Consider the following 14,987-nt stretch of genomic DNA (forward strand, 5'->3'; position numbering starts at 1 on the left):
GTATATACAAGCATATCAAGTCTGCAAATACGATTGTAGAGTAGTACTTCTATATTTGAGAAGAGAGCATAAAGTTGGAAGCAATGCTTTCTTTATTGCTTTTTCCCACGTAACTTCTCTTAAAATGTTAAAGCAGTTTTCTGAGAGGAGTAAACAAAGAGGTAGCTTATAGTTTGGAAAGGGGTGAAGGTGGGGTGTGGGGAGTTTGTGCAGAGGGAAGAGGAATGATATTGTTTTCCAGAGCTTTATAGTGTATGTATTCATGGAATAACAAAGCATCGAGTGAAGTGTGGAGGAAGTTCAAAATTGGCAGTGTAGTTGTCCCTGTCAAGCTGACCAGCTGTGGTAGCTTTAGAGATGTTCAGCTCTTTGAAGAAGTGATACACTGGTTACACCATGGTTTTGTTTTTAATAGTAAAATCTCTTGAAAACAGTCTTGGATAAATGTGTATAGGTTAGGGAGCTAGGGATAAAATGCTGCATGTCTACTTACCAGTCCTTTTCTAGAAGTACACAAAATGAATTTTTTATAAATGTTGAGGAAACTGAACTGTTGGTCTATTTTTTTTCTTATATAGCCTTCACAAAGCGGAGACAGCACACTAGATGATGAGGCCATTGCTAGGCAACTGCAGCTTGAAGAAGATTCGGAGGTAAAAGCTGTATAAATCTGTTGCTGTATGCCAAGGGCAGTTTGTTTAACTTAAAATGTTAAGAAATGAAGATAGACTGTCTGTGTATCCTATAAATTACATGTGCACACGCACCTCTGTTGTGCTTGAACTCTCGCAGATTTGTGCAAACGCAGTCAGGCAGTGATTTTATAGGCATTATTTCAGTTACATAAATAGAATGTTTCCCCTATTTTCTGTCTCTGCAGACTGTTTCCACCCATGCAGGTGTCTAAAATAATCTTGTTTTTCACATAGAACTCATTTTCTGCTTCCTCATAATTGTATGTGTGTTGTTCCCTGAGGCAAAGGTACACTTGTCACACATGTTGGCTTTACTCTGGGAAAAGCTGTTCATTTCCTGGTAGTATTGAGCATCCTTAGAAATAGTTATCTTTGGTGCAAAACATGGTCTTATCCTTGACATCCCCAGAGGTGTGATGAATCTGGCTTTATTGTATTGGAAAGTTAAATAATATGTTAGGAAAACTGTGATTTCAACAAAAGCAGCAATTGTATAACTATAACTCTGTAATTATCTAACATATAATCAGAGGAATGTGCATTGTCAGGTGTGTATCTGCCTCGGTCTGGTTTGTGTTTGGTGATCTGTGCCCTTCCCCTATCTCACTGTAAACAAGGAAGACATTCGTTTAATCATTATGGGCACATAAAAACAGTGCCTGTGGTATATTATTGTTATGAAGTCATCTGCTTGAATCTTACAATGTGGTATGTTAGACATTAGGATAGTAATGAAATGATTGTTTGTTGTTTTGTTGGAAGAGCAGTCAGTATTTACTTACAGTGATGCACATTGATTAAGGAAGAGAGGTTTTCCCCAAATGGCTATGTTTGATAGAAGAGGTTACTTGAAGATCAATTGAAACTGTGTGTGTTGCATTCACCTTGCTATGTGAAACAAAGATGTGAAGGAACAGAAAACAACTTCAAAAACAGATTGTATGAGCCTATTAATGTGTCTAGTGCAACAAACTCTAGTTTTGCACTAGTTATGTCATTTCAGGGGAAGCAGGTCATTCTGTAGTGCCACCTTCAGAAACTTGCTTGTACCTGGTAATCTGATAGGGCATTTCCCCCCTCCATGTGCCATCTTATTTTAGATATTTTGTCTTGAACAGTAGAGAGTTTTAAAAGATAGAAGAACTGAAACATCTTTTCTCTAAAACTTCTTTTTTCTCCTCCCAGCTGGAGAGACAGCTGCATGAAGATGAAGAATTTGCTAGAACTTTGGCAATGTTGGATGAAACCCCACAGAAGAAAAAGGTTGAATTCTTTTTAAACTTTGGTTTTTCGAAATTGTATTGCTAGGGGTTATCTTATTGAGACACCTCATCTGTGTCTAAAATTATGAGGCTTCCACACAAATGCCTTAAAAATAGCAAAAAAAAATTCTTTTTGCATGAAAATAACATACTCACTTTTCTTACACTTTCTTCGTGGGATTTCTTCACTCAGTAAATTATGTCATTTCTAATAGAACAGTAAGCACTATTATATCTTTGTGCTGTTTGTCTTGAAATGTAAATCTAAGTTATAGTTCTAATTAAGTCTGTCCCAGCTGTCAGTGGATGCATCCAAGCTGCTTTGTCTCCTCTGTTCTTTCTACTAATGGAGATCATCTGCGTCATGACACGTGTACCTGTCTGTAGGTTTCATCTTATAGTGAGTGGGTCATAGAATCTATGTTGTTTGGCAAAAAGCCTTCGTTACTGCCATACTACAGCTGAGATCAGTGGTTTAACTATTGTTTCCATGTATAATCTCAGTGGATGAAGGCATGTACCTAAAGTATGAGAATGGTTTAAATAGCTGAATGATTCTCCTTATGATTTTTCCATTCTCCAACCATTCACAGTTCACGATCTTGATCCAAATTTGATTTTTATGAATTTAGGAACTCACAGTGTATGTTTTTTTTCCTGTGAGATAGTTTGTTTAGTTCCAGAGGATAGTGAGCAATCATCTACAGCATGCTGAGATTTGCTTTTGAATCAGTCTCAGTTCCAAGGGAACGTACGCACTGTAGAGCATCACTCATTCATTTGAACAGTGATTGTGATGGAAGGGATCATATCCTTTAGGTTAAAGCTTTACATTCATCCCTGCTCATTTTGCAGAAATGGTCTGCTTGTCTCTCTCATACCTGAAGTGAAGTGACATGCTGAGGACCGATACTGTAGGTCAGCTTTAGCTCCTCTGTCTCCTGAGGACCAGATCAAGCAAAATGAGACGAGGACAGAGGATGGTGAGAAGTGACGGAAGAGAAAGGAAGGAAGAGAGTATGCTCCATCTTTAGAGAGAAGGGGCAAGCAGAGATCTTCAGTTTTATCTCTTACCCCAGTGATGGGAGTTCTCCTAGTTGCCATAGCTTGTGGTATGAGGTGCAGGACCACTTATGGTACAGTAGAACAGTTCCTGTGTTATATATCCAGGGTTTTGGAAGTTGGGATAGCTCTTTCGGATATTGCAAACGCTTCTTCTAGTGCTACTACTATGAGAGTTGAAACATACAAACTGGAAGTTTGTCTGTTGTTTGAGTTAAACAATTACGCGTATGGCTGAATGTAGGATTTGCTCATCTGCTTTCTGTTGATAGGATTCTCACTTGTGGTAGGGATCAGCTTTTTTTGTGCATGTCATTCCGTCTGATGTACTGTAACAGTTAGAAAACAAAGAGTCTGGGCTTAGTGGTGTTTTGGGACACACATTTCTAACTTGCATCATTTGTTTGCTTAGGCTCGGAGAGATTCGGGGGAGCAAACGGTGCTGAGCATCAAGAGCAGTCCTAATGCGACGGGAAGATACAAACAATCCCAAAGAGGTGGGTTGCTAATAGCATGGATTGATGAAATGTTTTCAAATTTCAGTATGTTCTCACCTATGTACTCTCACTTCTCTGCTTCTTTCAAGCGAAAGCAACAAACTCGGCAGGTGAAGTAAAAGAACAAACTAAATCTGAAAATTCAAAAGAGCCTAATTTACATCCATCTGTTGGTGAAATAGCAAGGGCACTGACGGAGAAAACCTTGCCTTTGAAACCTACCTCAAAGCTTGTGGCTCTAAAACAGAAGGAGGAGACTACTAAAAAGCAAAGTGGCACTCAAAACTTACTATCAAAAGAAAAAAATGCTATGGGGAAAGAAGAGAAAAGAACACCCAAGAAGGAGAAAATTTCTCCCAAGAAGGCTGAGGTAGGAGCTGTTCATGTAAACATAGTTGGCTTGGTGGAGCTTATAGGAAAACAATTTCCCTATTGTATGTGTGTCACTGTTGTATCCAGGTACTTTTTTTTTTTGCGTATTTTGGGTGATTTTTAAGAATTTAGAATCTTAGTAGAACTCAAGTTCCTAGCAATTCTAGAAATGTATAAGGTAAATTAGCTGGAAAAATACAGATTAAGTGCATCAAGGAATTGAGCATTCTTTTATGCTCACTAAGATGTGCATGAATGCTGAAAAATCAGTGAAGTGCTTTTTTTTTTTTTTTGTCATGTAACTTCCTGAAAACCTGTGTAACACCAATTTTTGACAGCAAATGAAATAGATGATTTTGTGAATGCTATACTTTTAAAGACACATCACTTATTTTCTTCTCCCCTCCCTCTGAAATTTCCTGTTTCTGGAATATATTTCTTACTGTTAAAATGTTACATAGGAATGGAGTTCAGTGTTCTCTTAACTGCCTGATTCAGTAACAAGTTATTGAACATGTTCCAACAGTTGTTGGCAACTTCAAAATGTAGTTTTTAATCATAAAATAATTTATTTATTTATTTATTGGCATTTAAATAACAGTTGCAACTGGGAGAGGAAAGCCTGTAGCGTTTTGATAGGGCGAGAGGTAATGGCCACAAGTTGCAGTGGAGGAGGCTCAGGTTGGATACTAGGAAGAGTTTCTTCTCCAGAAGAGTAGTGATGCATTGGCACAAACTGCTCAGGGGAATGGTGGAGTTGCCATCTCTGGAGGCATTCAAGAACCACATAGATGTGGCACTGAGGGACGTGGTTGGTGGGCATGATGGTGATGGGTTGATGACTTGATGATTTTGAGCTCTCCTCCAACCTTGATAATTTCATCTTTTTTTTTTTTTTTTATTACCTGAATTAATTTTTAAAAATAAAAAGCTTACATGACTTATAATCTACTTTTAGCATTTCTACTGCTTACCATAGCATACTATAGCATGTCAGTAACTGATCATCATTCTGGAATCAAACTGGATGTGAATTTAAAGTAATGACTTCATTAATAAAATGAACACATATATGCTGAATACAGATAAAGATATGAAAACTGAGAATAAATATTGGGTACAATTCTTTAAATAAAACAAAGTGTAACTGAAAAAAAAACACCGTAAGCACCCCTCTCACTTTCCCCACCCCAGAGGGGAAAAAAACTCACAACCTCCTTTTCCAAACAGCAACAGAAAATCCCGTGGGCTTTGGTGTTACTTTTTAATAGATAAAAACAGACATTTAGTTCTCCTTTATCTTTGTTGTATAAAAATTATTTACACTGCGATCCTGGAGTTTTTCATTGCATTTTATGCATTTAATAAGTGTGTTTTTGTATGTACCGTGTATTTATTTTTCTTTTGCTCAAGTCTATAAGTCCTGAGGACTCTGAAAAGAGACGAAGCAACTATCAAGCCTACCGAAGCTTCCTCAATCGCGAGGGTCCGAAAGCTCTGGGTTCCAAAGAGATTCCTCAAGTAAGCTTGGCTACAGTAGAATTTCTGTATGTAGAAGTGGTGTGCATTATAGGCTTCTAGTTATAAGTGATCTAACAAGCATCAGCTGCACTATTTGAGGTTTTTTTAATGGGCGGGAAGCTAAATTGGAATGCCAAGCAGTGATTGAACGCAAGAAAATATACTGAGAAATGAAATTCCTTATCTGGCTTGTGGAGCCATGCTGATGTAAAATAGTTACTGGTCTTAATGTTTGAAGTTTGCTGTCATTCCTTTGACTGACAGTGCTGAGCTTGAAGCAGAAAGTGTTAGGAATGTGTGATGTATTGTTGAGAGCTGTTCCTTCTAATAGTTTCTGAACTTCTACACCTGTTATCTGTAGCTAGGTAGATTAGGTTAATTTTTAAAATTTCATAGAGCACTTGACACGGTAAAGATTTAAAAAACAAAAACCACAACAATTCGTGGTTGAAGGAGTATTTGTAGAACTGCATGATTGAATGATATTTTCCATGTTATGGTTATCAGGGAGCTGAAAACTGCTTGGAAGGCCTGACGTTCGTAATTACAGGAGTTCTGGAGTCCATTGAAAGAGATGAGGCCAAGTCTCTGATTGAACGATACGGAGGAAAAGTAACTGGCAATGTCAGCAAGAAGACAAACTATCTGGTTATGGGACGAGACTGCGGACAGTCTAAATGTGAAAAGGTGAGCATTGTGCCTGAGGGAAGTGGAAGCAGAAATAATTTACTTGAGTTGATGTTTTTTATTTATCCTCTGAAAAGAGTGAGCATTACAAACGTGTGTTAAAAAGGAAAAGTTACTCAGCATAGTTACGATTTCAGTTTATTTTTGTTTATACACACGTGTATTAAGAACAACAGCCTTCTGTTGCTTTTATTTTGTGTTCGTAAACGTAGCCTTTGCTGTGAAAGGATTTTGAAGTGAATTATGTAACTCTCATTTACCATACTCTTAATTCTTATTTTTGCCCCCAGGCATCAGCTTTAGGGACAAAAATTATTGATGAGGATGGCCTATTTGATCTTGTTCGAACGATGCCAGGCAAGAAGTCCAAGTATGAGCTGGCAGCTGAAACAGAGGTTGGTTGGTTTGGTTGTTTGTTTTTTTTTTTAAATAGCAGGGTGCTTTGATCTTTTGTTCTCTTAACAGTAGCCTTATCTGTGATTGTCAGCTTGACCTCATAGGCTAAAAGTATTGAAACTGAAAAATTTTATTTGTGTTTTAAAAGTTCTACTTTGGACTGATAAGGTTTATTATAACCTCTTATACTCTGACATTGTTTTTCATGTTTAGGTATTTTAGGTAGCTGTCTGAGGGATTGTTGTATCTTCTTAGATGGCTTTAGTTTTTAGCATTCTTCTTTGATTTTTATATGGTATCCAGAGACTGTACTAGTATGTGTTAGAGCTATAAGTAACCATGTGTTTAGATAACAGACTTCACTGAAAGAAAAAAAAAACAAACAACCCCTAAAGCCATACTAAAGATCTTATGTACGATTAAATCTAGCTTGTAGTGGCTGATAAAGTGTAAAAAATGTGTTATGTTTGGCATAGATATTGCACTGTTATTTCTGATGTGGCTAGACATGAATTGTCACATGTACATATACTGTTGATGTCATCCCAAGAAGCAGCTCTGAGGTTGTACTGATTGCTTTCACTCCCTTTTTGTTTGTTTTGGGTTAAATACCTTCTCTGCTTTCTTAAACGACAGCTGCTGCAGTTCTCTTATAAGTGTGTACTTGAGAGGAGTGCTTCACTTTTTTAAAAATGTGTTTTCTGGAAGTGTTCCTAGTGTTAAATTTTTTTTTAGTGTTGAAACTTGGAATTGTTGTTTAAGATCTGCACTTCTGCTTTGTACGTGTCTGATGGATGGCCTGTTCTCTGCAACCTGACAGTCATCGGTTTCAAATGATTTCTTTTCATAACACATCACACTCAGTGAGGAAGGAGAGTGCTGGAACTTGGACTACTCCTGGACTGACCAGAACACTTCTGTGTAGTGGGTTCTGCTACACAACCTGGTGGCATTTTTTAATAGTGGTTTATTTTTCAGAGAATGTTCCTTGATTTACTCTGGGATGTTTATCAGTACACAAGCTCTGTGACTTTCTTATGCATGCCTCTGCTTATGTTCAAGCACAGCATGTTAATTATTTTTTTTTTTTTTAATTTTTGTTTAATTTTTCAAAGGCAAAGAAGGCAGAGTCAAGACATAAAAAGACACCACAGAAAACTGAGTCTGGCAAAAGGAATTTTAGTCCTCTCAAAAGGGAAGCTGATAGGAAGAAAAGTAATTGTACACCTGAAAAGGGAGGTACCTTCAAATCTGTCAAGAAAGAAGCTACTGCCATTCGAAAGCTTAAGGACTTTGAACATCAAACTGTGCAGAAGAAAGAAGCCCCCAAATCTAAGGGGACCTTGGTTTCTGAGAGCAGTGAAAATAAAACAGAGACATTACTATGGGTAGATAAATACAAGCCTGCATCTCTTAAGGCGATAATTGGACAGCAGGGTGAGCAGAGCTGTGCCAATAAACTCCTCCGATGGCTTCGAAGCTGGTACAGGAATACCTCAGAAGATGGACAAGGTGAGCATGGTTAACTTCTCTCTGTTCTTCCGTGCCAGTTGCACTGCTTGGTACCATGTGCTGGTGGGGGTCCTCTGTGCCGGGAGAGCAACTCTACTCAGTAGGAATGACTCTAAATTCAGATGCAGGTTTTTAGAAACAGTTGAGCCTGAGTGTTTTGTTGAAGCAGTTGCTCACTTACCCCCTACTTCTATCTGAAGGTACTGTGTGGTATTTTCTTAAATGTGACTGTTTTCCAAAGCAGATGAAAATAATCTAGCAGTAATATCTATATAAATAGCATCCAGGCTGTTCGGTTCTTTTTTTACCGAGAGAAACAGTCATCAGTGCTAACCTGCCTGTGCACAAGGGGAAATGTGGGCTAGCAATATGTCTAGAGGGCTGGCTTCATGCGTAAGAACAAGATGAGTGGTTAAGGTTCTCTGACAAGTAGCCACTGGCATGTGCAGTGAGTAACCCTACAGACAGTCTTTCATGAGAAAGTAGTATTTAAGCTTCACTGCAGCTGTCACAGGTAGTTGGTTTCTTCTGTGGTGTTGTTCCTTATGATATTGCTGTTGGAAAATTACTGAAATAGTTATATTGCATTAATATTTCAGTTTAGAATCTTACCTAGTACAGTTTAAACTGCTTTTGCCCATATACTTAGGATGCATGTATATTTTATTTTTTGATACTCATATCAAGCCTTAAATGTGAAACTCCTGTAATAGTTGATATCTTTGAAGGTTTACATCAAATGTGCAGTTTATGTATGTATGTAAAACCTAGAATCTTCTTTTATAGCAAAGACCAACAAATCTGGAGGCAAAGATGATGGTTCTAGTTTTAAAGCAGCATTGCTCTCTGGTCCACCTGGAGTTGGTAAAACTACCACAGCTTCTTTAGTTTGTAAGGTGAGTCCTCGTTAATTATTAGTTTTCAAACTTAAAAATTGGTTCCCAAGTCTTTATTTTATACTGATCCTCTATATGGATGTGTGCAGGTGATTATTGCCTGAACTACCAGGTTCTGTTCCCAGCCTAGCTCTGTTTAGTCAGAACAGACTTAGAGGTGGCCCAAAGGAGGGCCACGAGGGTGGTCAAATGCTGGAGCACCTCTTCCACAAAGAGAGGCTGAGGGATGTGGGCACGTTTAGCCCGAAGGAAGGCTCTGTGCAGTCCTCAGGGTGGCCTTCCAGCGCTTAAAGGGGGGGACCTACAGGGATGCTGGAGAGGGTCTCTTTCAGGGAGTGCGGTGATAGCACTGGAGGTAATAGCTGTAAATGAAAGATTTGGATTGGATGTTAGGGAAAACTTTTTTCTCAGAGGGTGGTGAGACACTGGAATTCTGGCAAGCTTTTTGAAAGTGCCGTTGGCAAACTTATGGTGGTTTTTTTTCCTTTTTTTTTTTTTTAACTAACAGAGATACCTTTCCCAGACTTGACTGTCTCTTTAGGATGAGAGAAATTGACAGAGCTGGGTGTCCATTTCAAAATCTGAATTTAGGAATTAATCTTTGCAAACTCAGTGCAACACTGTTCCACTGTTTCATGGCAGTCAGCTGAGGGCTCCATATGGTAGAAATGCCTTTAAAGCTAAGTTATTAATAGTGATACTGTAGCGTGTTACAGATGATCTTGTTCTTAAGAACAAATCTCTCTCTCAAGAAATTCTTAGAAAGTTACTGCTAGTTTACAAGGGTTGGGAAGAATTTGCAGCTGTCTGGTCTTTTGTACTGGGAAATAAGGCTCACCGCTCTCTACAATTCAAATGTTAAAAATAACTTCAGCCTTTTCATTCTTTCATCCCTCCTCCCATTTCCAGAGGCCTTAGAGCTTTGTGCCAACCCAAGGGTCGATAACCCAGAGTTGGTTTCCCTGGCTGTTGCTGCACCTGGAGCTGAGTGTGCTGACCTTGTGCTGATTTCTGCACTGGTGCAGTCTTTCTGCTTCTAGTTTTTCCACCTAGCTCACACACGGCTGCTGTTGGTCTCTCTGCAGAGTGCTTAGCTCTGCTGCTCAGACAAGGCTAACAAAACTGGGTTACCCAAGCTACAGGAATAAAACTCTGTGCAGTACCCTGCTGCAGCTCTATGCCTGTGCTGGGAGAGTTTGCTGATAAAGGAGCAGCTGGTTTATGTTCCTTCAGGGACTGCAGCAGACAAGCCCTGCTGTGAAGTGGTGCAGCTGCGGAGGGAGTCATGTATTTTCTAGCTGCTAAAGAGTTAAAAGCTTTTCTTTCCGTCAGCTTCCTGTGGGATGTGGCATGTTTCTTTTCCTGACTCTGTGCACAAGATTTGGATATGCATCTGGAAATACTATAGAGTTTAGCCAGCCTTGGCTCATAATTCTGTTTCTGTCCCTTGGGACAGTTCAGTTTTATCTTTCACAGCAAACTCTGTGTGCTTTTTTTTTTTTTTTTTTTTTTTTTTTTTTTTTTTTTTTTGAGGGGATGGGGTGAGAGGTGGAACAGTTCTCTTTTTGGCATGTCTATTCCATGCTTGATTGTAAGTATTTCTGGAGTGTGAGAACATAGAGATAAAGAGAGAAAGGAATCAAAGCCACAGATTAGATCTGGAAATAGTGTTGTAAAAGCTTTCTTCTTGAATTCTGAAAATACTGTTTCAAATTGAGTATGCTGTTGTTCTTCACCAGTCTCTGTGGTCTCACTTTTCTGTGTGGTTTGTATGTTTGTACTAGGAACTGGGGTACAGCTATGTGGAGCTGAATGCCAGTGACACTCGAAGTAAGAACAGTCTAAAGGAAGTAGTTGCTGAATCACTGAACAACACCAGCATCAAAGGCTTCTGTTCTGGTATGTCTGTTGGTTGAGGGTGGGCTTGGCTATAGAGCAGTTACAGGAGGGACAGAGCTTCCTTACTGCACAGTCATGTTAGGAATTGGATGTGCTCATCACATGGAAGTGATCAGGCTCAAATAAGAATAGCTTAATTTAGTAAGCTGTGCTAATTCATCCTCCACATAGGGTTAAATCCTGTTAATAAGAGGATAGACTTAATCAGCACAAACTGCTGAAGGACTCTGCAGTTGTTCTTCTGTTGCCAAGCACTTAATTCTTGGATGGTGACATGAGTTACAGACAGCTCTATTCTGTGAACATGAACTCCATATCAGCACATTGGCAGAGCTAGGACAAAAGGTTCATCACTGCTTCAGCTGTCTAGGTTGGGCTTTCATAATGTGTAAAACACTGGGTAAAACTCTGAGCAAGATCCTATTTTATTCCCTTTGGAATAAAATATTGTACTGCAATCTCATTTTCTTGTCCATATTCATTTTCAGGCACATCCTCATCAGTTAGCGGGAAACATGTATTGATCATGGATGAAGTGGATGGTATGGCAGGCAATGAAGACAGAGGAGGGATTCAGGTGAAACTACTACAGTTATTAGCTGATGCCATTGCAGAGTGCATGCCATATTTCATGCCTGTCTGTTGTCCTCAGTTGTGGGTCACAGTTCCTCCAGAGTATAGTTCACTGACCTGTTTTAGTAATGTATTTTTGTGTATTATGCAGTGATAGAAATGGAAAAAAGACATTTAGTTTAAAAAACAAAACAAAACCACCAACCTCTGCAAAACAAATAAACGCACAAACCTTTTAGCTCAGGTGTGTGCACCATAGATGTTTATTCTTGGACAGGTGAATTTATCACAGGCTCTCTGCAGCTGATGTCTACCAGCAGTGGAAGGTTTGTAATCTAGCTTGGAACAGTTACCTTCTTCAGTGGTCAGTGCAGTACTTTGATGAAGAGCGTAGAAACCTTTAGCTCAGATACAGGTGTTTACCTTGTAAGATCTGAAATGAACTGAATTTCACCTCCACTAGGACAGCCAAAGATTGCTGTGCTAACTTAAGCTGAATGTGCAGGGCTGAGTTATTTTGAGCAGGGAACAGTCGATCTTTTTATTTCTGCTTCCTCACTGCTTGTGGCAGGGAATAGTTGAAGATGGGTGCTCCCTCTGGGCACAGTCTGGGTCAAACTGGTATCTGACTAGATGTCAGTACTATTGGAGCTCAAGAGAATAACAAGCAGAAGAAGTAGGAAAAAGGGGCAACATTTTCACTATGGAAATACAACGACAGCAAGGATCTGGTTTATTGACTTCAATCTTAAAAAGATTTGATTTAAGGCAGGGACTAAAGCTGCTTGATATGACATTTTAAGCATTCTCATCATCTGAGGTACTTGATGCAATTGTTATAATGTGTTTAAATTGCAGGAACTGATTGGTTTGATTAAACACACAAAGATACCCATCATCTGTATGTGTAATGACCGAAACCATCCGAAAATTCGTTCCTTGGTCCACTATTGTTTTGATCTTCGTTTTCAGAGACCTCGTCTAGAACAGATTAAGGTAAAGATGGTTGCATGGCTTGCACTGAATTAGAGCAGCAATCTTATCTCCATGTGGCACAGTTCATACAGAATTGGAAAACACCACTTGAAACTTGGCAGGTCACCTCACTGAGTTACTCTGCTTTCCCAAATGGGGTTGTCTGGCTTTATGGGAGGAAATATCTCAAAGCCTTTCAGATATAGATGTCCATCTTAAATACATCCAAGGATTTTTATTTTTTTTTTAAGTGATCTCATTTTTTTTTTTTCATACTAGTGTCAAGGACTGACTTGACTTGTATGTTCATAAAGAAAACAGTTTAATTTAATTAAAAAACAACAACAACAACAACAAAAAAACCAACCCAGCACATTGATAACGTGCTCTGTAAGGGAAAGAATTAATAGGAAATCTCTGTCAGTTTCTCAGAACTGTCTGTGTTACAGGGTGCCATGATGTCTATTGCATTTAAAGAAGGTTTGAAAATTCCACCACCTGCTATGAACGAGATAATCCTGGCAGCAAATCAAGACATCAGACAGGTCAGTGCCATTTTCAGCGTTAGCATGAATTTAGGTATAAAGATTAGGCTTTTTTTTTTTCTTCTGTTTTTATGCTACAACATTGTCACTTGCATTTTCTAGGTTTTGCATAATCTCAATATGTGGTGTGCAAAAGATAAATCATTGACTTACGATGAGGCCAAAACAGACGCTGGCAGAGCCAAAAAGGATATCAAACTGGTATGTGTAAAAGATTGGACTGACTGGTACTGTGATATTTCGATACAATTACTGGGTTTGTAGGCATCTTCTGAAGGAAAGCACTGATAGCCTAGATGTGCAGGGCGCTGTCAAATGTTTTGAATACATGTCAGTCTTGCCACAAGTAATGGGTCAACAGTTAATCCAGCACTATTTTGATGTGCTGTCTTCTAAGGAAGATACATACTTCATCTCATACTTCTCATTTTGATTGCTGTCTTTAGGAGGAAATTCTTTAATCTTAGAACTCAGTTCTCAAAACTGGCAAAGCATTATTGAAAAGGCACATTTAAAAGGACAGTACTGGACGCTGAGCTTGTGCTGATGAGTCCAGATACTGCTGTGTACAGTCACTATAGTAATTCTCTTGACACTGTGCTGAGTGTTGGTTTGCTTACCTTGCAACCCACTTCTTGAAATACCTTTATCATTTAGGGCCCTTTTGATGTTGTCCGGAAAGTTTTTGCTGCTGGAGAGGAGGCTTCTCGTATGTCTCTTATAGACAAATCAGATCTCTTCTTCCATGACTATTCCCTAGCACCTCTCTTTGTCCAAGAGAACTATGTGCATGTGAAACCTGCTGCTGCTGGGTGAGTTATTCCATACCCTAAATTCATGTAGAATTTCACAAAGAGTAAAATGTAAATACCTTTCTGTATATACTTTGCTTTGTAATAAAATCAATTATTATTATTTTTTTTTTTTCCTCCAGAGGAGATTTGAAGAAACACTTGATGCTCTTGAGTAGAGCTGCTGATAGTATATGTGATGGTGATCTGGTGGACAAACAGATTCGTACCAAGCAAAACTGGAACCTTCTACCGACACAGGTGAGCACTCAACACTCATTTTGTGTGCTTTACCTATGGGGTGCAGTGTGTAAGACTCAAACCTCAAACTGTCTGTGTAATTTGATGACCTATTATAGTTTGTGCTTTATGTAGTATGCTTCTGTCCTGCTGGGGAGTAGAGCAGCTTCCTATAAATCACATGGATGACCTCATGCTGTATCATCATGAAACAGTCTTCTGAAACATTGAAAAAACTTAAACCTTCTTTATAAACTGTAAAAACATCTAAACTTACGTTAATACTCACGTATGCTACAAGGCTACTGGGTTGGGTTTTTTTTGTGCGTAAAGGACCGCAACTGGCATCAGTGAATGTATTGTACCACAAGTTGGAAGGGACCTCTGAGGTTATATAGCTTCATAGCTAAATCTTTTAGCAGCTGTGTTCTTGTGAAGTGTTTGCTGTACCATGTCCATCTCCCGGAGAAGATAGCTGATTGCACTCAAACAAGCACTGTGTGTGTGACTGTACTCTAAACTAGAGAAGCAAACCATTTAGAAAGAAAAAACATTTTTAAAAAGTCATCACTTGACAGATATTTTACATCATGGTAACAAATAGGGTGGTACAAGAGATGAAGCTGTAATCTAAAAGGGATAAACAGAAACAAACAGCCAGGATTGTCTTAAGGTGAACTGTTTGTAGTGTGGAGCTATCTCTAGTCACTTAGCTGTTTTCAGTGAAATAAGTGGAGTAGTATGGGTGGGTGTCAGTGAAATGAAATCCGTTATGTTCTAAGTAAGTTTTGTGTGTGTGTGTCATTTTTTTTCAGGCTATTTATTCGAGTGTTCTTCCTGGGGAGCTGATGAGAGGTTACATGTCCCAGTTTCCTGTCTTTCCCAGCTGGCTGGGGAAATTTTCATCCACGGGCAAACACGAACGTATCATCCAAGAACTGGCAATGCACATGAGTCTGAGGTAGTACAGATGTCTCTGTTGATATGCACCAAGTTATCTCATTCTGTAGCTCATTACTTGCCAGTAACTCTGTGCTCTCTTTGGTACAGTCTTAAATGTATAT

The 14,987-nt window shown here is 38.9% G+C and overlaps 1 protein-coding gene across 2 annotated transcripts in view; it reads left to right on the plus strand.

Moving 5' to 3' along the window:
- The window catches only part of RFC1 (replication factor C subunit 1), a 37,530-nt gene that overhangs the window by 18,112 nt on the left and 4,431 nt on the right, over positions 1-14,987 (plus strand). For both annotated transcript variants that reach the window (XM_085223302.1, XM_085223303.1), the window contains exons 6-22: positions 579-653; positions 1,881-1,958; positions 3,432-3,516; positions 3,606-3,886; positions 5,302-5,409; positions 5,917-6,096; positions 6,387-6,491; positions 7,608-8,004; positions 8,791-8,900; positions 10,685-10,799; positions 11,288-11,376; positions 12,231-12,368; positions 12,797-12,892; positions 12,995-13,093; positions 13,550-13,704; positions 13,827-13,944; positions 14,739-14,884. In XM_085223302.1, coding sequence (XP_085079428.1) covers positions 579-653; positions 1,881-1,958; positions 3,432-3,516; positions 3,606-3,886; positions 5,302-5,409; positions 5,917-6,096; positions 6,387-6,491; positions 7,608-8,004; positions 8,791-8,900; positions 10,685-10,799; positions 11,288-11,376; positions 12,231-12,368; positions 12,797-12,892; positions 12,995-13,093; positions 13,550-13,704; positions 13,827-13,944; positions 14,739-14,884 — 2,375 coding nt within the window. The remainder of the gene's footprint in view (positions 1-578; positions 654-1,880; positions 1,959-3,431; positions 3,517-3,605; positions 3,887-5,301; positions 5,410-5,916; positions 6,097-6,386; positions 6,492-7,607; positions 8,005-8,790; positions 8,901-10,684; positions 10,800-11,287; positions 11,377-12,230; positions 12,369-12,796; positions 12,893-12,994; positions 13,094-13,549; positions 13,705-13,826; positions 13,945-14,738; positions 14,885-14,987) is intronic.

Source organism: Meleagris gallopavo, chromosome 4 (assembly GCF_905368555.1).
Source record: "Meleagris gallopavo chromosome 4, MGAL_WU_HG_1.1, whole genome shotgun sequence".
NCBI classification, from domain to species: domain Eukaryota; kingdom Metazoa; phylum Chordata; class Aves; order Galliformes; family Phasianidae; genus Meleagris; species Meleagris gallopavo.